The 27,435-nt window shown below is 39.2% G+C and overlaps 2 protein-coding genes across 3 annotated transcripts in view; both read right to left on the bottom strand.

The window, feature by feature from the left end:
• On the bottom strand, positions 1 to 19,728 carry gpm6aa (glycoprotein M6Aa). Its single transcript, XM_085469114.1, has 7 exons — positions 19,420 to 19,728; positions 9,230 to 9,422; positions 8,756 to 8,912; positions 7,605 to 7,758; positions 3,757 to 3,833; positions 3,027 to 3,092; positions 1 to 2,011 (listed from the first exon to the last, which is right to left on the bottom strand). Exons 1-7 carry the CDS (start codon positions 19,454 to 19,456, stop codon positions 1,859 to 1,861), a joined length of 837 nt encoding a protein of 278 aa, XP_085325240.1. The 5' UTR covers positions 19,457 to 19,728; the 3' UTR covers positions 1 to 1,858.
• The window catches only part of spata4 (spermatogenesis associated 4), a 14,503-nt gene continuing 6,636 nt past the window's right edge, over positions 19,569 to 27,435 (bottom strand). Inside the window, exons 5-6 of one of the 2 annotated variants that reach the window (XM_085469127.1) lie at positions 23,256 to 23,395; positions 19,569 to 19,798 (exon numbers count right to left, since the gene is read on the bottom strand). In XM_085469127.1, the coding sequence (XP_085325253.1) occupies positions 23,292 to 23,395 (104 nt within the window). In that variant the 3' untranslated portion in view covers positions 19,569 to 19,798; positions 23,256 to 23,291. Of the gene's footprint in view, positions 19,799 to 21,394; positions 21,445 to 23,255; positions 23,396 to 27,435 lie in introns of those variants that run through there. The other variant, XM_085469136.1, reaches the window with a different exon arrangement.

Here is a 27,435-nt window from a genome sequence, read left to right on the forward strand (position 1 = left end):
CACAAGAAACCAATGGTATTTATTAACAAGTACACAAGTGAATTTTATTTATGCAAGCAAATTTGATCATACAGGTCAAATAAGCCACTTCAAGCTGTTGGCACATGAATATACAAAACAGATTAGATTTAAAGCCTGCTACTAAGCATCTGTAGTGAAAGTACAAAAGACTAATACGAGGAGAAAGCTGAAAGCGTTTTTTCAGATCATTACAGAGTATGCAATGTTGGTACAAGTATTAGCTTTAAGACATGGTTTAAACCTCATCACAAACTAAATAGACACAACTCAAAGACTACAGTCGCTAATATTAGGAGCATAACGCAGTAAGCGTGGGAGGTTTAGTACTGCACATATAAACAAAAGGTTTATCCAGCAAGACAGTCAATAGTGTAAAAATAAAGAGGTGAAATAAAGTAACTTATGAGTCAAAAAGACTATATTGATGCATGTCCATGCCACGAGAAACATCTAAATTCACAGTCTTTACTAACAGTACAGTTATCCAACTTTGAGTTGAACATCAATGCGCTTACATCTAGAGAGAGCACAGAAATGGTCAAAGAAGTGCATGAAACTAGCTTTGAGAAATACTGACAGAAAGAAAAAAATCGCCAGGCAATGAACTGACAGGCCACCTCTGTATGTGGATTTATAGGCAAGTTACAGTTACTGTAATGAACAAAATTACGGTGACGCACACTTTTCTCACATCTGAAAATTCCACCAAGGAGTGCCATTACACAGACAACTTCTTTTCAGGTTGGGGCTGATAGATGCAGGTAGGACTGATTTCTTCTTACTGTCACAAGAGATGTCTTTAAATGTCAGTGCTTAACATATAGGTATACTTATCAGTATATGTATCAGTATATACAGTGCAGAGTACTGCAAAGCAGGAGATTAGTATTTATAAAGTTCAACTTTAGAAATTAAAAAAGAGAATATGAAAGCATGTTTGCATGTGCATTTGTGCGAGTCCGAAAATATATCTAAATGGCAAATATATCATAAAATAACCCACAATTTATCTTCAATTCACTAATCCTATCTATCAAAGTCAGTATTTCCTGTTTAACAGGCTTGGCACATCTAGCAAATATTATTTTACTCTGATTTGGTATTTTTGCGTTGTCTTGCTATTTTTTTTTAAAATTATGTTTCACATAGAAAAACAGATTAAATTGCTTTCATGTGAAAGTGGTTTTAATCCCTGGGAATACTGGTATGGCAAAGGCTTACAATGCTTCATAGTTGTATTGTGAAATTTAAAATATTTTTAAAACTAACCATCCACTCACATACAGTACACAGTTCTTGAACATGAAATCTTCAGACACACGACATGAGAAATGTGCTTGAAAACCCTTTGAAGCCCCTGTTGACCCCCTCAGGAAATCATTATAAAATAAATTATCCATGAAAGCAAAATGACACTTGGTATAAAATAAAGTTTAAGAAAAGTAAAACAATTGTACACTATTAAAAAAAAACATAAATACTACTGCTACTTCTGACGCTAAAAACTACACAAAAACTACTGTCAGCACTAAATAACTCTTATTCAACTTGTTCAATAACACAACTGCCAAAATGATAACACCATCCATGAGAGAGGTAAAGGGGCTTTTTTTTTTTCATCTGAAATGCTGTTTGTGACTGGGGAGGTTTATGTGACGTTCCCCCACCCCGAGACCACATTTGTCATATGACGCACCAGTGACATCAGCAGTGGCGAGGGCCCTAGGCGCCATCCGCCCCCCCTCGGGAGGGGATGGTAGAGAGAGACAGATAGAAAGCAAGAAGAGAGAGAGAGTGAGAGAGGCCGGAGTGGCAGGGCCAGGCCTCACGCTGGTTTTTATGTGTAGGCGTTGAGACGCTCCTTGGAGCGAGTGGAATGGATGTCGTGAAGCTCCTGCTCCTCCTTTGACTTGATGTCTTCATACTTCTGCATCCGGCAGGCGTCCTTCACGTAGGCCCAGTTGGCAGATAGCACCATCAAGTAGTGGATCTGTAAGAAAATTATCATTCCCATTTAGCAAATCACACACGATGGGCTGTATTTCATAATCTAGGCATTATCATTATTGATTTCTTAAATGTATTCATTTTTAATACTGAATAGACTTTAAAAGCTGATCTGAACCCTTGGATTAAGGACAACAATCGTCCAGCAGGTGGCAGCATAATTCTAACTGTAGTGTTGGACTTGTGTTACCATGGCAGCAGTGGTTATAATGAATGTATTGTGGTTTAATGACTGAGACTGTTACACAGCTTTTCTTTTCACAGGGACTGACAGTTTTATATTTGCTTTGCAAATATGCAGTAGAACCATTTGACTGAGATTAAAATACAGAAGCTATACTACTACTACTAATAATAATAATTGTTATTATTATTGTTCATGTTGTTATTGCACGTGTTGTTTTTCTATTTCTTATGAACATTATTCATTAATTTATGTGATTTTTTTTACTTCAGTATTGAGGTGCACCAGTGCTTCTGTTGTTTTCCAGCTAAGTTTGGAGGGATTAATCACAGCAAAAAAAACTGCGATGTGAGTAAACTAGTTCAGCCCACAATTTGCATCATCATCTCGAGTAGCAAACACTTTCTGTTTCTCAGAAAATGGCTCCTTGCAAATTGCTGATTACTGAGTGATGTTTGCAACAATCTCAGAGCCTTTCTTCTCCCTGTTTCCATGACAACGGCATGACATGCCTGGCTCCTCCGAAAGAGGGAGGGAGACAAACTGTCTTTTTCACTGCGCCAAAATGCCTTCTCTCCTATCTACAGCTATTCTCTCACAGGTAAATATAACAGAAGCTACTGATCCCGCTACAGCATTTCTTCTCACCTGCCTTCATTTTCAAAAATTGTCTTACCACTGCACAGTGTTTGCTGCAACAGCAGCAAAGCTTAATCTGATCTTCATGAAAAAAATACTGCATTACTTAAAATAAATGAATAAATAAAACTTAAACCGGTTTCAGTTTGTTTTCATTTTCTTATCGGTGGCTTACCATAGCAATAACAGCAGCTCCTGCTCCAGCAAGGGCGCAGATGAACAGGTGGAATGTCATGTCCAGCTGGATCAAAAACAAACCGCAGGACATATTAATCCTCAGGGGTTAGCAGATATATTTGGCAATCAAAATCCATTGACTCTATTCTTAGAATAAAATCCATAAATTCACATTTGATATCTGTGACACATTTACCATCAGTATGTAAATGCTCAAGTTTCTCATCAGAAAAATTGCAATTTCAGTGTTAAAAAATACTTTTGTCAACTGTCTAACATGTGAGTTTGGGGTCATAGTCTGAGTTTTCTGTCAAACTTTGACTATTAAGTCAAATAATTTGAATGGCGTTCATACCTTGCAATGCTGTCAGTTCAGGCATGCTGTCATACTGTCAGTTTTTGATTTTCCTGCTCCGTAGTATAGGTGCACTGTATTCTTTTGCCTTTGTGGTGTAGAATGTGTGAATCTGACAAATCTGACAATATTATTGCTGTAATGAGGACTAACTGGTGTTTTTTTGCAGTTGATGCAGGTTCTGTTAATTATTTTTCATTTAAAAGTAACATTTAGAAGAATACCTGCAAGGAATGCCACTGTTGGAAAAGCTATTCACAGTGATGTCTTCACTATATTAAGTAATGATTTGTCTTATGTTTGAAACCCATGTGTAATTCATTTTACAGCATGACAACATTAGACATTATTCAGTACTCAAAAGTTACCTTACCTCATTGGATTCACACATCCTGTAGAACTTCTCAGATCCAGTGCACATAGTTCTGGCCTCCGCAATTGGCACAATACCTGAAATTACATACATGTATCAGAGTATTATATTACATTTTTTTCTGTTCACATAGTCCCACAGGTGACATATACACTCACCTGTCACTTCATTAGTCGCACCTTGCTACTGTCGAATGGAGCCCATTTTAAGGCTGTTCATATAACGATATATATCGGATGACGATATAAAAACGTCTATCGTTTCATTTTACGTTATCGTTTGTTTTGTGGTGTCGCAAAATAAACTGTTTACAGCAATACTTTTTCATCGTTTTGATGGTCACTGTAGTGGCTATATTCATTTCTTAAAGTTCTCTCTTTCTCTTATATTGTATATAACCACACTACAGATGGACAAGCTACTGTTTTATGCGTTGTCGTTAGGCAACAATGACAGTAGCGTGTCCGCTTGTTTATTTTCCACATAAACCTTTCACAATAAAGCTCAAGATCCTGTTGAGACTTTTCAAAATAAACTGAATTACGTGAAAGAGTATGCATATTGTTTATGGATGAGAAGCAAAAAAAAGCTGCCAGGTGCTAAAAAATAAACCTTAGACTCAAACGTTAGAACAGGCTTTTCCCTGCAGCACGCCGTGTAATAAATACTCACAAAGAAAACAGCGGCCGTTACAACTTATGTCTAAAAATGTATAGTTTCATGCATCGGTTAAAACACTTGACTCCAGGTACACGACGCCCAGCTGGAAACACTTCACACAAGTCGAGCTGCCCGAGATTCACAGAATTTACAGAAAATGTTACATTTTTGTGATTTATATCGTTATCGGACGATATAATTATTATATCGGGATATGAGATTTTGGTCATATCGCACAGCCCTAGCCCATTTTGCCTTCAGAACTGCTGTAATTTTTTCTAGTGCAGATTCAGCAAGGTACTGTAAATGTCCCTCAGTAATTTTGATCCATAGTTACATTAAAATAAATTATATTCCTAAAATGAAATTCCATTCTTAATTCATATGGGTTATTATAATGCTGGCCTACCCTCCGCATCTATAACAGCTTAAAATCTTCTGGGGAGGCTTTCTACAAGGCTTAGGAGTGTATTTATAGGAATTTTTGACCATCCTTCCAGAAGCGCATTTGTAAGGTCAACCACTGGACTTCTTAACTGATAGATCACAGTGTGTGAGAATAAACGGCTGTTTTTTCCAAACAGCTGAACTCTTCCACTGGCTCACCACAAGGTTGTTGTCTCTCTCCTCTTTTGTATATTTTGTACACTAATGACTGTCGCAGCACACAGGCCAATAGGCATTTCATCAAATACGCAGATGACACAGTCATTGTAAGCCTCCTTCATGGTGAAGAGGATTCCCATGGGCCTGTTGTGGATGAGTTTGTTTCATGGTGTGATCAGTCCTTCTTAATGATTAACACCTTGAAAACCAAGGACATGGTTATTGATTTCAGGAAGTCATCCCCTCATCCTGCGCTTACAGTGGTAAATGGTGCAGCCATTGAAATGGTGGATAGTTACAAGTACTTGGGGGTTGTTCTTGATAAGACCCTGTCCTTTGAGTCACATCTTGCTGCTACAGTGAAAAAGGCCCAACAAAGACTGTACTTTTTAAGGAGGTTGAGAGGTTTTAATGTTTCATCTGAAATGATGTCTCTCTTTTATAAAAGTTTTATTGAATCTGTTTTAACTTTCTGTATCATTGCTTGGTACGGTAGTATGTCCATGGATAATAAGACCAGACTTAACAATCTGGTTAAAGTGGCGGGCAAGATTTCAGGGAGGTCTCAGGTCCAGCTTGTGGACTTTTATAACAGGCAGGTGCTGAGGAAGGCAACTTCTGTCCTGTTGTGTTCAGATCATCCTCTCTTTAACAATTTTCAACTGCTTCCATCAGGTCGTCGTTATAAAATGACTGCAGTGAGGACAAAGCGACACAAATTGTCGTTTGTACCTAGTGCTATTATCTTAATTAACAACACTAAATTGTAAGTGTTGTTGCCATTGCACATTGCATTTTTTTCGATGGAAAATCTAGGTTGTTTTATCAGGCTTATATTATATTATAGTATTTTTTAATGAGTGTACGTAATGTGTTGGTTGTATGTTTGTTGTTTGTTTTGACATACTGCGAATCAATTTCCCATCAGGGACAATAAAGTTACCATTGACCATTGACTGATGCTGGATGAGAAAGCCTGGCTCATAATCTCCGCTCTTATTCATCCCAAAGGTGTGCTGTCTGTAAGGTCAGGACTAGGGGACAGTCAACTTCTTCCACACCAAACTTGCCTATCCATGTCTTTATTGGCGTTCCTCAAAATGATGCACAGTCATAAAGTAATGTTCTGCACATGCCATCCCAAAACTGTTCCCACAAAGTTGGGAGCATGAAATTGTCAAAAATTATATGGTATGCTAAAGCCCTAAGAGTTCTTTTCACTGGAACTAAGGAGCTGGGTCCAACTCCTGAAAAACAACCCTACACCATAACCCCCCCTCCAACAACTTTATACAGCACAATGCCATCATATAAGTACTGTTCTCTTGGCTACCACCCAGACTCGTCCAGCAGATTGCAAGATGGAAATTTGATTTATCACTCCAGAGAACATGGCTCCACTCAGTGGAGTACAGTGGCAGTGTGCTTTACACCACTGCATACTGTGCTTTACATTGGGTTTGGCGATTTAAGGCTTGGATCCAGCTGCTCGCCCATAGAAATATATTCCAGAAGGCTCTCTGCCCACTGTTTTTGCATTAATCTGAAGTCCACATGAAGTTTGGAGGTCTGTAACGATTGGTTCTGCAGAAAATTGGTGAGCACTGTGCACTATGTGCGTCACAAGCCACTGCTCTGTGATTTTTCATGTGGCTGTGGCTAATTTGCTCTTGTTCCCAAACTCTTCCACTTTGTTGCACTACCACTAACAGTTGACTGTGGAATATTTAGTAGTGAGGAAATTTCCCGACTGGACTTGTTGCACAGGTGGCATCCTATCATGATACCAAACTGGAATTGACTGAGCTCCTGAGAGCACCCCATTCTTTCACAAATGTGAGGATGCAGAAATGCAAACATCAAGACTCATCAGACCACGCAATATTTTCCAAGCTTTTGTTGGCTATTTTTCTGAACTTATTGCACCCTCAGCTTCCTGTTTTTCACTGACAGGAGGAGCAGTCAGTGTGGTCTTCTGCTTCTGCAGCCTATCTGGTTCAAGGTTTGATGTGATGTGTGTTCAGAGTTGCTCTTCTGCATACCTTGGTTGTTACAAATGGTTATTTGAGTTACTGTTGCCTTCGTAGTAGCTTTAATCAGTCTGGCTATTTTCATCTCACCTCTGGCATCACCAAGGCATTTTCACTCAGAGAACTGCCTCTCACTGTATATTTCCACTTTTTTAAACCATTCTCTGTAAACCCTAGAAACAGCTGTGTGGAGAAATCCAAGTAGATAATCAGCCACAGGCGGTGGTTTAATGTGACCCAAGGCAAGATGTATCCGTGTTTTTATGTTCTTTATGCCAAATTTTCACATCTAGTGTGAATTTTTATATGGTGTTTATCATTTCCATACAGTCTCATTGTGCTATACTTAAAAAAAATAATATAATTTTTATTATTTAGCCATATCCTAAAGTGATGATTAATCCATTTAAAAGAAAACTATATGGAGGCTACAGTACAGGTAGTTGTTCTAAAAAGTAAAAAAGAAGTAGCAATTTAAATACAGCATAAATTTCTGTCACCGAGTTATTTCAAAAGGGGTGGACGGACGGACTGGAGAATATTCATGCTTACCATACTGGCGTGGGTCAAGGCATAGGGTGGCTCCCTCCAGGACAGTAGTATTTTGGCAAATATTCCAGATGTTGAAATATATGAAAACTGGAATGGAGGTAAATGCAGTCACTCCAAGCCAAGCCAGCATGAAGATGTATGTCAGCATGATGAACTGAAAGGGGAAACAGTACAGATGGATTACTGAAGTGGAACCGTATTTATTTGTAATATTAACACCTTCCAAGGCACTGTGGCTGGTGTAAAACTGATCATTTAGACGTTGACTCGTCTATGTCTAGATGTTGACGGCAAGGTCTTCTGAGATTAGTTTTTGTTGTAGTTAATATTTTTATATCCTCCAAGTTATTTTATAGGATTGCTGCATGCTCTTCTGTATGTTCTGGATGTGTGCTAATAATTTGTTTTGTTCTTGTTTCAGCAGTATTACCATATTGAACACTGATCAGAAATAAACCTTATAATGTCCTTTGCTGGTTGAGTACTGTAAGTACTACATAGGATATTAGCTTGTCAAGAAAAGTTAGTTAAAAGAACAAATCATTATCATTTTCGATTCTTCCTGTTAAATAAAAACAGCTTCAAGAGAAGCTAAAGAAAAGGTGATAAGATCAACTTTCCTCTGTGTAGACAGATTTCTTTAGCAGAGGAACTTGGGAAATCTAAGATTTTGATATATTGATTATGAGAAAGTACTATATATCAAACAGAAGAGATGAGCAGACATGTGAATGACCCCAGATTACATTAGGTTTGTATATCTCCCTTCAATGTCTTCTTTCCTTGGGGAAAAATGCAGTGCTATTTATACTTTCTTTTATAGGGGAAAATAAAGATAGTTGAGTTATAGTACTCGTAAAGGCTCTATTGTGGCTGACCCTTTTCAGCCTTTTCAAAATAGTGAAACCTCACCAAATACAGGGGTCAACTCTAAAAAAGAATCTATTACATATAGAGCTTGGGAGAGCACGAGTAGTGTCACATTGGCCACAAAAAAAAAATGTCAGCTATTGAAATCTACTCAGCCTTCAAGGGAAAGTTCCTGGGAAATGACCTGACATTTACTAGGTGATTCCCGACAAGAGCAAAAGCTTATATAGAGTAATAGACATACATTTTATAGTTAGTATGAAGTAAAATAGTAGCCCTACCCAGGCACTGACACAACGTCCACATGTTGTGATCTTGAAGTCCCCGTACAGATCTTTAATGGCACCACTTGTGAAGAATCCCTCCACCATTAGCAGGATGCCATAGACGAAGAAAGCCGATGCAATGCCGTAAATCACATACTTAATAATGTCAATCCTGGAGAAGGAATACAGAACAACAGAAATGCAGTTTATAAAAATAAGAAGTTACCCTTTCTTTTTAAGATGTTAGCAAGAATTTTCATACAAAAATACTCACAGGAAAATTATATAGATAATTGCAGATCATTACATTTGCCTGTTAAACAGAAGTAATCAACATATCTGTCTTAAATTGGCTACGCTTGTTGTGATTGTGCGGTGGATCTCTGGGATGTGTCAAAGCACATATAATTGTGTATTTTATACTGTGGAAGTATGCAAACTATGTTTTCTTGCTGATCAGCAGGGCTGTTTAGAATCTTTGTTACTTACATTGTAAAGACATCCAGTGAATCCACAGGGCTCCTCACAACCTCAAAGTAGTCCTGGAGGATGGTGACAGTGCCAGTCAGGGCTTCATGTCCACAGCCACAGAAGAGGGCCACACCAGCATACAGCAAGATGGTGGCTATGAGGGATGGGTATGGAATCCCACCCAGGCATTTGATGCAGCATTCAAGGCATCCTAAAGCGGAGAACGAGATTAGCCAACAAAGACTGTTAAAATTCTGAGAGAAAAAACACCAGACGTGGCACAAAGTAACAGAGACGTTTTTGCTGCATTTGCTGCATTTTAAATTATTTATCAATACATTAGCATTGAGCAAATGCATCTGCATGCACTGTATTTCCATTTCCATTTAATATTTTCCAGCAATTAAACCAGCTGGGAGGCAGCTATGCATGTAACACTGCAAGCTAGTTTGACTGCAGTACTCCTTTCCCTTATGTTAAAAAAACAACAACAAAACCCTTTCAAACAACTGTGTTATTCGTTCTGTCAGCTCTATAGCCCTACGGATAATGCTGACATTTTATTCAGCAATATAAACTCAGCCTTAGTTTCACATAGTAACTATGACCTTTAACCCCATTCTACGTTCCTCAGCTTCCTGTGCCAGGGGGTTCTTAAGGTGACAAATCACTGCTCAGGTTCATCTTCAATCTCCTGTGACACAGACTGCTCACAAAGAAGCCACGTCTGTAAATATTGTACCCAGGGTTGCCTTTATGAATTGCTTTGATTTATGAGTCTCCATCTCGTGTGTGTGTTTTGTGCTACTGAGTCAGTCATTTCCCAGTAACTACAACAGAGGTACAGAGGTATTTCCTGTGTAAGTGCGAAACAAATCCAGTATTGCAGTGTTTTGCTGTATATTATCCAGACAGATACATTTTTCACAAAGCCAGACTAGTCTGAAACAGCTAGACCTGTATTAAAATCGGAGAGCTGCTTCATAAGTATCCTAAATGATTAAAGTTGAAGTCAGTATACAAATGTGGTATATGTGCTTTTATGACCAGCACGGCGTTACTCTTGATCAGATGTAAGATGATCATGGCCCATGATTAAATTCATCTGCATTGGTTTTGCTGTGCTCATTCAGAAGAGATGCAGTGACTCTGTTGTCAGTTGCAAAGATGATAAGATTTCAGGATGTTTTCAGCTCCATTCTTTTAAAGGTTGTCTAGTCATCTTCACTTTTGTTTCAAAGCAGCAGTCAGCCCAATATTCCTCCTCCTCAACTCTCTTCGTGTGACTCTGATCCAGACATGAGTGGAATACCAAGTAGCTGGTCCGCCCGCTGGGCTGTGCTGAGCACTCAAACGCTTGGTGCAGTTACAACCTTCACCCAGGGTTTCCTAGATTATCTACCTCCTTACTGATGTTATCCACTGCTAGACTGTGGAATGTCTATTCAGCTTATGTGCTATATTTTAAACATGTTTCTGTCCATATCCGTGTTTGCTGAATGTTGTATCCTAAAACAATCCATGCAGCTTTTCACACGTCACACTACACAGTCCAAACAACTCTGCTGTGCCTGTTAATAAGCTTCTGATTTTAGTCTCTGTTTAAGTATTCTCAGCTCATACAGTGTATGCTTAGATCTAAGCTTTAAAGATGAGGTACACATATATATTGTCTTCCAAGCCTTTTGTTGTTTAGAGGAAAGATTATAGTATGTATTATATCTCAAACTGGTGATTCCCCCATTGAATAGAGGGACTGCAGTGCCATTTGTCTGCCTTTATCATCACTGCCTTAGTAATTCTCCAACATTCCCAGTGATTCACCTAGGAAGAGACATCAAATTCAGGGAATACTTCACCTTTAGTGCCTCTTGGTAACTATCAGGTACTTACAATGCCACGTGACATGCACTCCTAGGTGTTTTCACGCTAATTCACACCTTCTGTCATGTGACTCTGAGAACCTGCAGTAGATTTAAATGGCCTGGACTCCCTCTGGATCCAAGCCTTAAACAGACGCTGCTTAAATTCTGCCGTTTTAGTTCATTTCAGGAATACTTTGAGGGAAGCTCCCATAGTGGAGGTGTTGGTTTAGTCATTGTAATCAAAAATGAATTTATATAAATCACTTTGTATAGTCTCACTTTGAGTAGAGCTGTTTTTATTTGGAAACCTGCATCCTAATACAATAATGAAAAAAGCACAGTTTTAAAGAACTCAATTCAGTCCTGTGGAAAACTAAGTACACCCTATGAGTCAACAGTTTGTAGAATCAGTTTGTAATTCTTTTCTGCAGGGCTTTATCAGTTTGTGACATTGTTGTGGAGGAACATTGGAACAAAGTCCAAAGTTCATGTTGCAAAATTGCCTTAGTTCATTGAGGTTTGTGGGCATTTGTATATTCTCAGCACTCTTCCCACCACAGAATTTCAATCAGTTGACTTTGACTCAGCTGATGCGACACTTTGATTCTTTTCACAAGTCCACGAGTTCAAGGTCACGATCAACTTAGTAACTGCAAGATCCACAGGAACTGTGTTTGACAGTTGCTTGTGCTGATGGTGCGATTGATTTTTGCCAAATGTGACGATAGTCAAACATCTCCACTTTGGTTTTGACTGTGCAAAGTACTTTCCAGAAGTCCTGAGGTTTGTTCAAATGCAACCCTTCCAATCACGCCACATTTAATTCCTATGGAAGCAGTAAGAGTGTGGTTAGTTTTGCATAAAACTATGCAAAGTTATGTGTAAGCATGTGTTTTTAACACGATTCCATTCTGCAGCTACAATATTTTGGATAGCAAATTTTTCTGTTATCATTATTTAAAGGTGTCAGCTTGTCTTTTTCTGGCAACTTATGCATGAAAAGGTCTCCAGATGCACCAGTGCCAAGGTTCTGAGACCAACCAAATACATGTTAACACACAATCCTGATAACTTTGCAGTATAATGTCTGGAATGCCTTAGAAATCAAGGATCTGTTACATAAACTGGACTTTATCAGATTCACTCATTCATTTCCCAAGGTCTCGTGAATGTAGCTATTTTTGTTCTTTGCTTGAGTACCCTCTGTCTGTCTGTCACTACCTCTTACCCCAGATTCATTATGTTGAGTTGCCTTATCACTTCAGGAAACAGGCACTGACAGAATTTATTGATGTAGCTGTGATTACTGACAAGATGAGAGTGAGGCAGAGAGTTCAGAAACACTTATCCTCTTGGCCACAGTGCCCATTTATGAGCCAGAGTAAGAGTCAACTGTTGAGTCAAGTACTACAAACACGTGGATTTGTATGTAGTACTGATGGGATACAAATTACTGCAATGTTCCCAGTTAATTTTTTATTTATTTCCAAACTATGTCGCTTGTATGGAAAAATAAGTTTTTTCAGCCATCAGAAATAGATAGAATAGATATAAAACATTTTCTCTTGCATTTTGAATCTTAAACACAGGAACGCAGCGGCCTTTGAGATATGCTGGTGCTGATTTTGTGCAGTAATTGAGCGGAGCCTGTATTTAACATGAAGAGAGACAAGCGGTAATATCAATGATTTAAGTGATGGCTTCAATCAAGGCTTATTTCCTTGCTTTTCTGCACACAGCATAAAGCAGCTGCGAATTTACACGGACTACTTTTCCACTAAGCAGTAAACAGAATTGGCTACTAGTATGTTTGTACATTGTATTGTAAATGTAACTACAGAGTACAACACAGATAATATTTGTCTATATGTGACTTGACTTAAAGAGTTTCCATGGAAACAGTTGAAGATGAAGTTAGAAGGCAGGATAAAAGCATTACCGAGTGGACGTAACAGACTAATGTTTTATTGATCGTCTGCTCTTAATTCTGTGGAAGGGAAACTCATCACACCCAGTAAAGAGAGGTGTGTTAGAAAAGGACCAGATTCAGTGATAAAGTTGTAAATGTAGGTTAAAACGTAAAAACTAACAAGGCTTCCATCTTTGTCTGAGAGAAAAAAATGTACTCACGTGAGTAGAAACAGCTGAATTTACAACGTAATGTCTTCTTAGCCTAGCTGCCCTTCTTCACATTTACTATGTTCCTTCCTGTTTTTGAAACTGCAGTGATAAAAGATCACCAGCAATGTGTTTATGATCTCATATGTTATCTGTCTTCCTCACCCCATTAAAAAATACCAGTGCATGCTATCATTTGCTCTCTGTAAACCTTCATTGATCCTAAATGAATTTGAGACTCTGAGTGGGTGAAAAATGGCAAACGGACGATTCTAAGAGTTAGAGGATGCTTGATCAATAATTTAGAAGTGGCACAGTGCGGAGGCACACAAGTCTCCCACATTCATTTTTCATGCTTTCTGCTTAGCCCCACATCACCTGTGATAAAAATAAAAGATGGCCTGCTTTAGGGGTCATGGGTATTTGAATGGCTGTGTCGTATAGGAAACAATGACTGTCAAGTTTGGTGCAACCAAGCAGATTTAAACTGGACTAGAATTGCAGTGACAAGGACCATCTGTGTACTTGAAGGAATATATGTGATGTTTTTGTTTTGCCTTATTTTGAACTGGAGTACACCCCCAAATGTTTGAGGTAAGCTTAGTCTACAAAACATCTTTTACTCAGAATAACCTATTTTCCAATCAGTAAAAAGCATTTAAGGATTTTCTTGCCTCAGCGTGTTGATTAAATACAAATTTCATCGGTGCAAATCTTAACTCTAGCAAAACCAGGATTAATGCTATTCAGTTTTGAACAAAGAGACAGATTTAGAAGATGGCACTGTTTTAAATATTTTATTTTCCTAGAACAAAGCCACATGTTTTTTTCAAGGGAGGAAAGGGAGGGGGTGAAATTGAGGCCTGTGAGAGCCCAAACACCGCGGCCCAATCAACAGAAGGCGTCTCCCTAATACAAAGAGAAAGGATGACCCCCTCCCAGGGCCTCTCCCACCTCCCACTTCTCCTCCATCTGTCAGTGCCATAGCTGACAGGCAAAAGGGATACACACATACACACATTCTCTCTGACCTAGTCAACTTTTGCATGAGGGATGAGATAATGTTGTCCATATCAGATCAGTGCAGGGTTAATTTATGGAGTAACGGGGTGGATGATGAATTGGATGAATTCTGCGAATTACAGTGTTGTGATGTTTCTCAGACATTTCCACATTATGAAATTTGCTTAGTTCATCCATAGGTCAGTATTTGACGTGTAGTGGTCCTGTTAAACTGGAAAAATAATTTCTATTTAAGGCTAGATTACCTTTAAGACATTTTTTCGCTATTGACACAAATATTTCTTAACCAAAATAGTTCCATACCTAGTGAAATATCAGACATAAAAGTAATATTGGGCAGATTCCAAATACTTGCTTTCAAAGATGATTTTTACTCAAATGTGTGTTTATGCAACCCTGAATTGGATGAGTGGAAGAAAATTAATGGATAGATGGATGGTTGCTTATGTTGGTTCATTCCTAATTAAAAAGGATTTCTTGCTTTTGAAGTCATATAGAGATATGAGGCTTTGCTTTGGATGCAGTTTTAGCATCTGAGAAAATAAATGGCATGCTGCATTAGAGTATTAAATGAACAAAATTCATTAAAGACGATGACAGAAAAAGGAAAGACAATCTAATTCTGTGTCTGTGCATTCATTTCTAACACGAGAGATCCAATAAGAGAGATCAATTTTCCCACATACAGCTAGCATTTATTAGGGGTTTTGTGTGGGGACGGGGTGGTGGTGAGCCTGGTCAGACAGAGAGAGAAGAGAGAGCGAGATCTCAGTGGGGGGATGGTGTGCCTGTGTCAGCCTGAGTGTAATGGGCGTGCATGCGTCTCGTTGCTTTCCTTGTTCCTTTAATGCACCCCACCCCCCTTCCCCTGCAGTGAGCAGGTTTTTTTTCAGCTCCTGTGTGCCCCCATCTCCTCTGCGCATGTTTAATCAACCAGCATGGTTGCCATAACAACCACAGCGCAAAATCTGAGAATAGACCGGGTACTTGAGAGCCGTGACCCACTTACTGTATGTCAACAAATTCAGTGGGACAATAGTGAACGAGACACATTACACATAAAACCCCTTCAGGGCTAAAAGGTTGTTCCACACCAGGCCTGAAAGCTCAGCTACTGATTTCCTCTCTTCCTTTTTCACAGAGAGATGGAAGAGTCTAAACAGGACTGCGTGACTGTAGACGTGTCTTTTGTCTAAGCCAAGTTCACTCCAGGAACTAGGGGGCAAAAGTCAAAAACACAGCAAAAGAAACAAGGTTTTTGACTTTAGGTTTATGCATTTTAACCATGCAGGTATTTCCATTTCACAGGGTGGAATGAGTTTAATTTTCCTGATTGCCAACCTTATAAGCAGCCAAAACCAAAGAATGCAGGGATTTGAAGCACAGCTCCAAAACAATAGACCATAATGAGAGCATGTCTGCAGAGTCCAACAACAGTGGAGTACTTCATACTGCATATTAGTACTTCAATTTTTACTCAATAACAGTTTCCCGACACACTTTACCCTGAATGACCGAAATTTTAAGTAACATTTAAATTACATAAGCTAACACAACTCACAAGACACAATCATGTTGAGTGACAACAATATCATATTATCATTTTAAGATATTATCATTACAGTGAGCTAGTGTTTATCATCAATCTCAATGCAAGTAATTTTCAACACCTCTTTCCCTATGCCTATATCTATACCATTGTGTCATTGCTCAAAACAATAAGAGACCCCACATAAGGTTTTTAGCTGCTCCAGAAATAATTACTAGAACAATTGGTGGAACTCTCTTGACCTGGGCTGGGGCAGGCTTCAAAACAATAAGGGGCAGTAGAGGAGGACATAGGAGCTCTTAGATAGGCTGCTACTTATACATGAAGTAATATACTCATGAATGTGCTGCAAGTGAATAATATCTTCTAAATAATTTATTTCTTATCATATTTGGTAAAAATAAACAAGAAAACCCAAACAAATGTGGTTTTTATGTAGTGGAAAACCATTTGTCTGACCACAGCAACTATGTTCAAAGCAGCATCTCCTTGCCTTTAGCTTAATGCCGATTTGGCATTTATCAAGTCAACTGCAAATTCAAAGTGCATGAAACTCGGTGAACCTTTAAAACTACAACACAATTTTTCCATTGTGTATTACGGTCACACGATGTTACTGACATGATTGTAGACGGACAAAAATGAGATGCTCAACATGCAACCACATGCTAATCAAACAGAAGGACAAACGCTACCTTGCAGAGTAGATTCTTGGCTCAGGAAATGCTAACAGGTGTGCCTTTCTCAGTTTTTCCATTCAGCAACAGTTAGTACATCAAGTGTAAATGACCTGCAGAATCATGTTTGGTTTATTTATCCACAGTATTGCCCACCATATGGTCATTTCCAGAACTTTTAGCATATTTAGCCGTGTGTTCCTACTGGTCTAAACCTGCTTTTTCAACAGAAGGGCGCTGGACTGCTCCCTGCTGCTAATGGCCACTTTGGTACATAGAGTGCGCTCATACATTTGGCTAGCAGCTGAAGTGAACAGTGCCCACCTGGTGCATCTGACTCATAATCTGAGATTTGCAACCTCAGAAGAGGAAGACAGAAGGGCATTAGGATGCTGTGAGTGCACTCAGTGACACCTGCACCCCTTTGAGCTGGAAGTACCAATTTATCTACAGTCCGTTTGCTAGCTTGGATGATGTCTTCATCAGCAAAATGATAAAGAATTGTGCTTTAATATACATATGTAAACGATGATAAAATGCACATCACCAACTGTGGGGGCTCTGCTTCTACATCAGCGTTACGCAAAATGAGAAGCTTTTAAAATGTTGGTGTTTCTAGATGTCCAGTCTTACCAATTTCTGCACATTTATTGGGTAGAAGCTTGCTGTAGACAGAGGCCTGTCAAGTTATTATGTTTTCCTTAACAGTGTAAACTGTATGTATTTAATCTTTTCTATGATTTATCCCACTTTTTGCAATTAAGGTTAGATTGTGAGTTTTTGGTCAAAACTGATCAATGATTATTACAAACTATTACATATTTCTCCAGAAAAATCAAAGTGACATGGGCGAAAACATGACCATCATCAGAGGAGTCATTGCAATTATCTTTTGTCTTCACAAACTATAGAGGGGCTGTCAAATCAATAATTTAATAAACGATACAATAATTTAGGTAACCAACATATGTAAATTGCGTTGCATAATACTTGGTCTCCAGAACCACCATCTTGGCGCATGGTGATAAACGTGACTTGAAATACTTAAAATAGTGACACTATTGATTTTTCATTCAAAAGGAAAGTCTAAGCTATAACCTTTCAAACACAATACTAACTAACAGGACCAGGGTGTATTTTCTTGTGTTATTTGTTTTTTAATGGTTAAATAATAATAGCCTATGATTTACGAAAAAGGCTGTATGTTTCGACATCGAGCCACTCAGGATCCCAGGCAGTGTCTTTTTATGCACAAATTTCTATGATTTCTGCTACACATGGTCTACAGAATAATTGTTCAGTTTTGTCATTGGAAGGTACAACATGGAAATTATTCCAACAACCAAACTGCCTGATGATATGCTGGAGAAGCTGCGCAATCTTAACTACTGTGGAAACCAGTTCAGTAGTTCTCAGTGTTGTCTAGAGCGGACTTATGATAGAAGGCGTCGGGCTAAAAACAAACATTAGCTGGTTAGCTGGTTGGTGTGTATTGGTCACTTTCCAAGAGCTTCAGCCTTTAGTTTACTGTATAAAACAACACACGGCTTATTTCCTCATATTCGCGTGATGATTTTAGTTTTTTTTCAAGTTCAAGGGGAGAAATCAAATGCTTGCTTGTGTTGACACATGGGCAGTGATTCATAAAAGCACCCTAGTGTGAGAAGCAGGTTGCATATGTCAAAGCAGAGCCTCTGCTGTAACAGGTTATTAACAGTCAATTTGGTTTTAATAAGCTTTTGTTCAAGAAAAATGAGCTTGCAGAGCTTGCTTTATATGAGTACGTGCTAAATAATTACATTAATATTCTGCCCAAATTAATGGATCTGACAGATGGCTTTATTATCGAACTGTCATCCAAAAATTGCCCATAGGGACGCCACTAAAGGTTGTTTGATCAAAATCTATAGGTTTTCTAGAACTTCTCCTACTACGCTGCTTAGTCAAGCAGTTTGATTAAGCTCACTATATTCTCCCAAGCTTCTCATTTTCTTTTTCACTCTGTGCTGCAATCATTTCTGACTCTACATATGCGCCTCTTCTTGTCTCTCTTCCTCCCACATTCTTAGACACAGCAAACTATTCCTGTGCTTCTGAAAAGTCATCAACAGGAGTGGGTGAAGAGGGAGTAGATAATGACTTTGCCAGCGCCATGGCAACTGTTTCAGTTCGTGTGTGTGCCTGTAAGTAGTGCTAAGTTGCAGGGAAGAGCGACAGGAGGCAACACAAACATATGCCTGACACAATAAATCTGAGAGAGAAGGAGGCAAGGGAGGTGAAATAAAAACGTGTTTTCTACATGAGAACAGCATCCTCTTTACCTTTGGTATTGTGTCATTCTTTAACAAAAAATATCTTTTTCCAATCCACTGATGAGAAAATACACTTGCTTTATACTGTTGCAACCATATACTGAATCATTCATGCAGAGAAACAAGATGCGGAGGTGTGAAGTATAAATAGCAATTCAGCTCTGCACAAAGCATACACTGCCCCTCCTAAGTGAATGAAAAAAGAACCCCTAAAAACTCCTCCTGCAACAAATGCACAGTGAATATTGCAAAGCACTGCTGCATCATACAGCACCTCGGTTTTTCCGACACAAAGGACAGAACCTGAAAGCTGCTGGTTTAAAGACTAGTAATAATGGTAGTTCAGTTTGGTTCCATGCTCTTCGTGTTTCTCTCTGTCATCACGACAAGCATGAAAGACACATCAAGCAAACAAAGGCAGTCCAGCCCTTGCTGTAGCAGTTCACACCCCTGTGACTACCCAGACAGCACATACAGACGTGCACTTTTCAGTGGAGTGCTGATACTCAGTGGACAAAAGAATTCCCACAAACAGATGCTCTTTTATTCAAAGAGGGTATGGCTTACATTTGTGCAGTTGTCTCTGCAAAGACACTACTGACACTGACAAAAGCAAACATACATAAATGAATTCATCAGAACATGCAAAGATTTACTTTCTTACCTTTCTGGGTCTGCCCCTCATCCATGTCTTCTTCCATTTTGCTTTTTCTTCTTTTTTAAGTAGCTATCGATTAGTAAATAAATGTCCTGTGTAGGTTTAAGATCGTATTTATTTAAGGAGTAATCCACACATCAGTTCCCCTTTCTTTCTCTATACTCACTTTCTCTCTCTCTCTTTCTCTCTCTCTCTCTCTGAACACTTAGATTGGCTGTCAGGTGTGGTTTCTGTCAAGTGACTGGGCGATGCAAAGGATCACTTAGCCTTTGTGGTACTGTCCATTGCAAACCGCTGTGGCAAGTGCAGAACGCCTCCTTGGTCCCTGGTGGAGGAGGAGGAGGAGGAGAGGAGTAGCAGGGCTGGCTTGAGCTGAGGGTGGTCTCTGTGGTTTGAAGGAAAGCGCATGTGTGACAAAGAGCCATGCATTTGAAAAAGGGAGGTGTGTGGAAAATGTTGGATTAAAACACTAAAAGCAGCAACGGTGGTAGAACCTAAGCCAGAATCAAGATCTTTTCACTGTGTTGTCTAGACAGTTGTGTTCATGAGTGTTGGTGACTATTCCTTGTCTCACCCTCCCTAAACAACACCCCCTCTCAGACAGAATGGTTAAGCCCATCACCCACCAACCCCCCTTCCCATGCGAGGCTGCGGCTGCTCTATATTAGCACAACCTCTCATTAAATAAGTGAGGGGGTACATCTGATTTCGAAATGGGATTCTCCTAATCTTATTAGTCTTACAGATTAAGTTATACAATCACCAAGGCGTTGTCATTGGATTCTTGAATTCTAAATGGCACTATATGTCTAGAGCTGCAGACAAACAGCTCACACACTGATGAAAACTGCTAAATAATTATGCAAATACATACCTAGATCATGGACAGGACACAAGGTAATTGGAATTGGAAATTGGTATTTTAAACTGCTGTTGAGTGAAATATGCTGTATAAATAAAACCTGACTTGACAAAGTATGGACAGATGGGTGAATGGATGGATGATCAGACAGGTGGATTAGATGAAACTTTAATGATCCCTATGGGGAAAGGAAGCTTCTGCTGCAGCCAAGACCTGAGAGGCAATAGCGAAGGAGGTAAGTGAGGGTTGTAAGAGTGATTCAAGTAAGCACGCTAGCTTAAATAGACTGCAAAATATTAATCGGATGGAAGTTCAGCAAATTAACTTGCTAGAAATCACTTTTAGTCATCCGTTATCTTATTTGTGCCTGCTGTAATACCAGGAATGCCAAAAGCTTCACTCATAGGCCTTTCAGAAGAAAAGCAAGATAAAGTTTTTATGGTAATTATGGTAATGTGATCATTTATTAATGATTCTATATAATGCTTTATTAATGTTTCATTGCTTAATGTAACATTCATTGAATTATTCAATTAGCCTACTTTAGTTTGTTGTCTAACCAACTGGTGTGTCAAAAATTACCATACCACTGAGTACCGCTTTGTAATTCAAATTAGCATTAAATGTTTATTAGCTTTTCTGGCAGCATGGATCAACGGATGGTGATGTCTGTAGTAAGAATCCAACCTTTCAGTCCAGACTTTTAATACCTCAATAAGTGTCAGATGCATTATTTTGAAATATTGTGCAGAAATTCCAGAATGTCCAGATAGCAGATATGGATATATGGCCCAAGAATTCCTGTTATGTCTACACAGGGCTCGTAAAATTGCTTGCTTGCCTGCTTATATTATCAGGTGAATGCTCAGTAGCATATTGTTTAAAGCTCTGCTGTGCATATGTAGATTCTACACATCTTGCTTTATCATGAGATCAAGAGACAATTTCAACCACTTTCTCCCTTTTCCATCTCCTTAGGGGCTGCTCCCTTTTTTTTATTTTGTGCACACGATATAGTCTTAAATAGTCATTTGTATCTGGTGAATATCCATTCATCCATTTTCTTCTGCTTATCCAATTCAGGGCCATAGGGAGGGGTTGGAGCCCATCCCAGATGTCACAGGGAAAGAGGCAGGGTGCACCGTGGATAGGTTGCCAGACTATTGGGGCTAACACAAAGGGAAAGAGAACCATTAACACCTACAGCTTATTTAGAATCACCAGTTAACCTTCATGCATTTCTTTGGGAGGAAGCTAGATTACTTGGAGAAAACCCACAGAGGCACAGGGAGAACATGGAAGTCCACATAGAGAGGCCCCGGTGGATTTGAACATTGGACATTGTCCTTATTAAGGAGTTTAGAATCTCTAATTAAGTAAATAGCTTTTACAGAGGTTTAAGCACTAGATATAATATGTACATTCTCAGTATGTGTCCAACACAGTCAAAGACAAACATGTCATTGTGCATTCTCACTAGTTTCTTCCCACACTTACTAATCCTAAATGTAAGCACCACTATTATCTGCTTAGCTCAACAAGGGGAAGTTGCTGAAATGTGTTTGCTTTTCTGAATCAGGTCATTGCGTATACTCTGAGCACGGTTTTTCAACCACTCAACATTTTTTTAATCCAGCTCTTAACTTTGTATAATGCCTGCTTATAAATATTGGTTGTTCATGTTATTTGAAGAGCTTTAAAGTGATTTGCATTCCAGTTTAATGAAAAATATTTGAACATTTAAGAGATATTGTTTGCACTTTGCATAGAAAGTATGTCTATGTTGAACTTGAGTTTTGTCTCCTGGTTTTGTGAAGTCAGGAACTTCAGTGACTAATACATGGTTAAACTGAAAGTCCATAAAAACATTTGAATAGCATTTGAGCCATACAAATACAATTAATACTGTAAGAACAAAAATATACTAAATTTTTTTAAATTAATTTTTTAACACATTGGTGTCCATTCCAGCATACAGACACACAAAATGCCCCACCCTTGGCCTGGATAACATAGCCACACACTAACCTACTGTGGCTAAGGGTGGGAGATTTGCTGTGGGGGAGGGCTTTTTTCTGGGGAAATCCGTAGCTTATAAATCTCCACTGGTTAGTGGAGCCCCCCTGAGGCGCTGACCTCCCTCCTCCCGCTGCATCCCGTCGGCACAAGAGATTCCTTCACACTGGGTGCCATAACGCTGATAGGAAAAATCAGCAGATGGTGAAACACTTTCTTAGGGCATTTTAAGGAGAAATGCTTTGTAAGATTATTTATCTGACATCTTTGATTCCAGTCACAGATGCAATGCATTTTGTATTTGAATTCAAAAGTATGTTATCCTAATTTTGTTTTCTTACATATTTTACACATGCAGAAAAGTCTTTAAATCCCCTGCATGCACTTATGACCAACAGAAGGAGGAAAAGAATCTCACTCTAAGCTTATTAATGCATCCTGGTTGTTCTCCAGAATGGGCTTGCTTGTTGCCATAGCAACCAGGCCTTAGATATTGTTGAGTAGGAGAAGCTGGATGTAGAAGTCGATGTAGAATTCACATATTACCCTGTAACCCTGGCTGGTGTTTTTTTCTTTTAAATGTAAAGTAGCCTATCTAACTTTAAAAAGGAAAATACCTGTAGTTAAAGTACGATTATTATTTGGCATTTATATTATATCACCAGTCGTATCTAGTACTTTAGATCTTTTAATATAAACAAATGCCTCTGAATATGAGGCTCTGACTGAAAATCTAAATTTCAGTGGTTGTCTGCCAGTGTCTGCAGAAATCAACAGGCGACAGTGCTCTCCATCTTAAGTGCTGATGTGTGTTCACGCCTAGTCAAGCTGAGGAAAATCAAAAGACACTGAAAAATTAAGGAGGTCATTCTTTCAGCTCTACTGAGTGAGGAAGGGATGGAGGCTTTACCAACCATTAACAGTTACAGAAAGAGGTTGAACAATTGCAGACAATGATACGTACTATCATAGATGTGGAGTTCGCTTAAATGTCATATTTTCACTCATCCATCCAAGCATTTATTTTCTTCCAAGCAGTGGGAACAGGAGTAGAGTTGTGCAGACCTTCCACTCCCTGGCTCTGCAAGCTCTTCCAAAGCGTCCCTGAGGTATTCCAAGCAAACAAAGACAACATAATGTTGATCCCTAGACTACCTTAATTGGCTCCTGACAATTTCTGCCATTTGCATCTGCAGTCTCATTCGTATGTTCACTACCCACAGGTTAAATCCTCACCTTTGCCTTTTGGCTCAGCTCTCTGTTTTTGCCACAACACACTGGTATATTTATTTTATCACCGTAGACTGCGTTCTTCCCACACTTTTGAATACAACTCCAAGATGCTTGATCTCCTCCTAATGAGACAACAACTCATCTCCCAAACCCTGGCTGAACCCACAGATTGTGTCCATAAACGTTATGGACATAATCAGTGGTACAGTCCACATTAACTGGCAGAGTCAAACACTTACAGGGATCTGGTGGCCCATAGCAGCAATGCACCTCTCAAAGGGCATCCCAAGGGATACAGTATATGCCTTTTCTGTGTTTACAAAGTACGTTTGCTTAAGAACCAGTGAAAGGGCTGAATGGATGGTCTGGTGTTTTGCAACCATTAGATAAAAGCCTCCTTTATCTTTCTCAAATCTGAGCTTTGACTGATGCTTGTTTTATGCTTTGAGTGGGTGTAGCTCAAAGGTAGTCCGCAGACACTCATGGACTATGTCTATAGTTTTCATGCTGTAATTTTTTATCTTTAAAGTTTGTTTCAGGCTTCTCCCATTTCCAGTGAACTTCGCTCTTGCTAGATTTCATGTTCCAGTAGTATCTGCTCTGCAGTGATAACAAGCTCATCCAATTCTGTAAATATTAAGAAATGGCGCTCCAGTGCTTCCTTTAATACCTCCTTTAACATAGGACACTGGATCATCCTTTATGAAAGTAGAAAATGACATGATCCATAATCATACACCATCATCAAGCTGAAGTGGCATAGATGATTTAAATGTTAGCTTCAGTGCCCCCCGCCCATGCACATGTAGTAGTTCATTTTTGGGACATTGTAGTCTAAACACAGCAAACATTCATTATCACATCTTTTGTGGAGGCACAGTCAGATTTTCTGAGCTCAAAGGTTCTCTGTTCCTTATGAAGTCCCCATTTAGATCAGCTCAGCAGCAGAAAGTTACAGAACTCATCCACCAGAACGCTCCTAAACAGTTTAATAGATTATTTTGTTTCTTTGTTTTGAACTGTTACTGCACTTGACCCATGCTGCTCAGCAGTCTGATTAAAATCACATGTATTGTTACAGCAAAAAGAAATCTAATGGTCATCTGCAGCTAATGGTCTGTTGAGGCTATGGAGATCCTATCAGTACACCATTGTCCTATCTCTATTAAAAGCCTAGGCTCTTGGACAACATGAGAAGCTAGGCAGTCAGCCAGAAACACTTATCATCCTGTCATCTATTTTTCACTAGCTTTACAGCTCAGCTGTACTTCACAGTGAGCATCTCTGAGAGCTTGGCGATTTGGGACCATCAAAGCGATCTTAATCTGTGTGAATCTGAATAGATTTGGCACCAGAAAAAATAACATTTGTGATAAAAAATAAACACAAAAAACAGTGTTTTGCTAAGGTTCATATATTTTCTGAGCAGTGAAAAGGTATAAAATAGCTTTATTGAGGAACTCCTTTAGATCAGACATCAAAAGTCACCTATGAGGGACATATTCAGACAATAAGTCCTTCTGTCTAAAAGGATTCAGTAAATTAATCCATGCCAAAATCATAAAGAATTCTTATTTCTTTTTTTGAAATGACGACATATTGCTGGCACTGGAGATTTAAGTATGTGGAGCGGGAGGCTCCACTCTCAGCAAAAGCAATGAACATGAGGGGACTGACTGGACTGACAATGGGGACAAAAGTTTGACTGACTTGCCACTGACACCCAAGATTGCACCTACTCGCGATCGATCGTGGCTCAAGAGTTGGCAGTTTGTTTTGTAATCGGAAGGTTGCTGGTTCGAGCCCCGGCTCAGACAGTCTCAGTCGTTGTGTCCTTGGGCAAGACACTTCACCCGTTGCCTACTGTTGGTGGTCAGAGGGCCCGGTGGTGTCAGTGTCCGGGAGCCTCGCCTCTGTCAGTGCGCCCCAGGGCAGCTGTGGCTACAATGTAGCTTGCCATCACCAGTGTGTGAATGGGTGGATGACTGGATGTAGTGTAAAGCATTTTGGGGTCCTTAGGGACTAAGTAAAGTGCGATGCAAATACAGGCTATTTACTCCACCCAGCCAGGGTGGAAAGGAGGGATCTATGTTTTTACAGGAGGAGGAGAGGATGAAGGCGACATCCTAGTTTCGCATGAGCTTCTGACCCATGCAGATCTTTTAGTTGCCACTTTTCTGTGTGTATGTACTAGCAGTGTGTTATTATGACATCGTGTTGTTGACAATGCAAAGATCACAGTGAGAAACTGGTGTAATGTGTTATTACACCAGTTTCTCACCTTAACTAGGATAGACTGGTTAAGGTGGGGACCACTAATGCTGGTACGCTGACGCAGAGGCGTAGACACCATGTGCTAGCATGTAGGTCATTGGGGAATTTAGACCCAACTTTAGGGTCAGCCACTTATATAGACGCTTTAGGAGGGCCCAGAGGGGTCCCTAATAAATACCAGGTAGCATCAGGTTTTGAAAACATACCAGTCCTTTCAGCTTTCTTTACAGCCACACCAACTAAAAATGTGGATAAGATTAACTATGTCCATTACAATGTTAATGTTAAGGCTTGCCAATTTGACTACGGATGCAATTGAGGGATTAGCTGAGCAGGTGGCTCCTAGCTCTCTGATGGCTGTACAAAATAGGATGGCCCTTGATATGCTGTTGGCTGAAAAAGGGGGTGTCTGTGGGATGTTTGGAGACATGTGCTGCACATTCATTCCAGACAACACGGCCCCTGTGACCAGAGAGGGACTGAGAACATTATCCAAGGAAATGCATGAACATTCAGGGGTGAACAATCCTCTGGAGGAGTGGATGATGTTTGGGCAGTGGAAAGGGTTTATTTTGTCAATCATGGTGCAAGATAGATGTTGTTGCTCAAAAGTTAAAAACTGCTAGACATTGGGGATGTGAAACTATGTGTAGGCCAGTGGAAACAGAAGAGCACGAAACAAGTGTTAAAATTAAAGATAAAAACCATAAAGCAAATGAGACGTGTTGAAAAATAAAGGTTAAGAACTAGGGTGCAGGGCACAACTGAATTTCCACTGCCATGTGGGTGGGATGACAGTGATAAACATGTTGTGATTGGCTGACTGGGGGACTGCTCCCTGTTGGCAAGGAGGGGTGTAATGAAAAGGTATAAAATAGCTTTATTGAAGAAATGCCTTAGATCATACATCAAATCATTCTCTAAATCATACTTTAGAACATACTCTGTGCAGCTTAGAGTTTGATGTGTGTGATCTCCATATGCATATGCTTTGCTGAATAAAGAGTTGAAGTTGGACTTCACGTCTCCGACTGACTTCTTGCCATCTAAAGAATCGGGTGAAGCCGGCGTGCTTCGACAGCAGCAACCATGTCATGGATGTATTACTTATAACTAAAAACTTAGACTGGTTATAATATACTAAGAGGAAAAACAAAGTATTTAGGACCAGTGTTGGTCAAGTTACTTGAAAAAAGTAATCAGTAAATAATTACTGATTACTTCCCCAAAAAAGTAATCCCGTTACTTTACTGATTACTTATTTTCAAAAGTAATTAATTACTTAGTTACTTTTTAAAAACACGATTTACAACCTGAAGAGGTGATAAAGCGATAGATCTTTCAGCCCAATTCTACTTTTTCTACATAATCCATCATACAAAATGTAATCAAATGGAAAAGTATCTTTTTTTTAACTTGTTTTATCAGTTTTAATCTTTTAACTTTATGCATCAAGCAAAAATTTAATGATATGCAACATTCTCTGACTTGAATAAATTAGTTTAACATTTAAACCTATTTTCTACACATTCCAGCACATAAAATAAAATATTTTTTGTGTTTACACTCAGTCAAAGACTCAGCGGTCCTGTTGCTCTATTTTCACCTGTAAAGCAGGACTACGGTAGGCGGAGGTT

Source organism: Copadichromis virginalis, linkage group LG2 (genome assembly GCF_057382275.1).
Source record: "Copadichromis virginalis isolate Kocher_CV1m ecotype Utaka linkage group LG2, C_Virginalis_male_GT1.1, whole genome shotgun sequence".
Classification (NCBI taxonomy): domain Eukaryota; kingdom Metazoa; phylum Chordata; class Actinopteri; order Cichliformes; family Cichlidae; genus Copadichromis; species Copadichromis virginalis.

Bases quoted from the DNA above. Each gene is read 5' to 3' on its own strand.
- gpm6aa (XM_085469114.1), bottom strand. From the start codon at position 19,456: ATGGAAGAAGACATGGATGAGGGGCAGACCCAGAAAG. The intron at 8,913-9,229 runs GTAAGTAACAAA...TTCCTTCTCCAG, and splicing joins TCACTGGATGTCTTTACAAT to GATTGACATTATTAAGTATG. The intron at 3,093-3,756 runs GTAAGGTAACTT...TTTTTGATCCAG, and splicing joins GGATGTGTGAATCCAATGAG to CTGGACATGACATTCCACCT.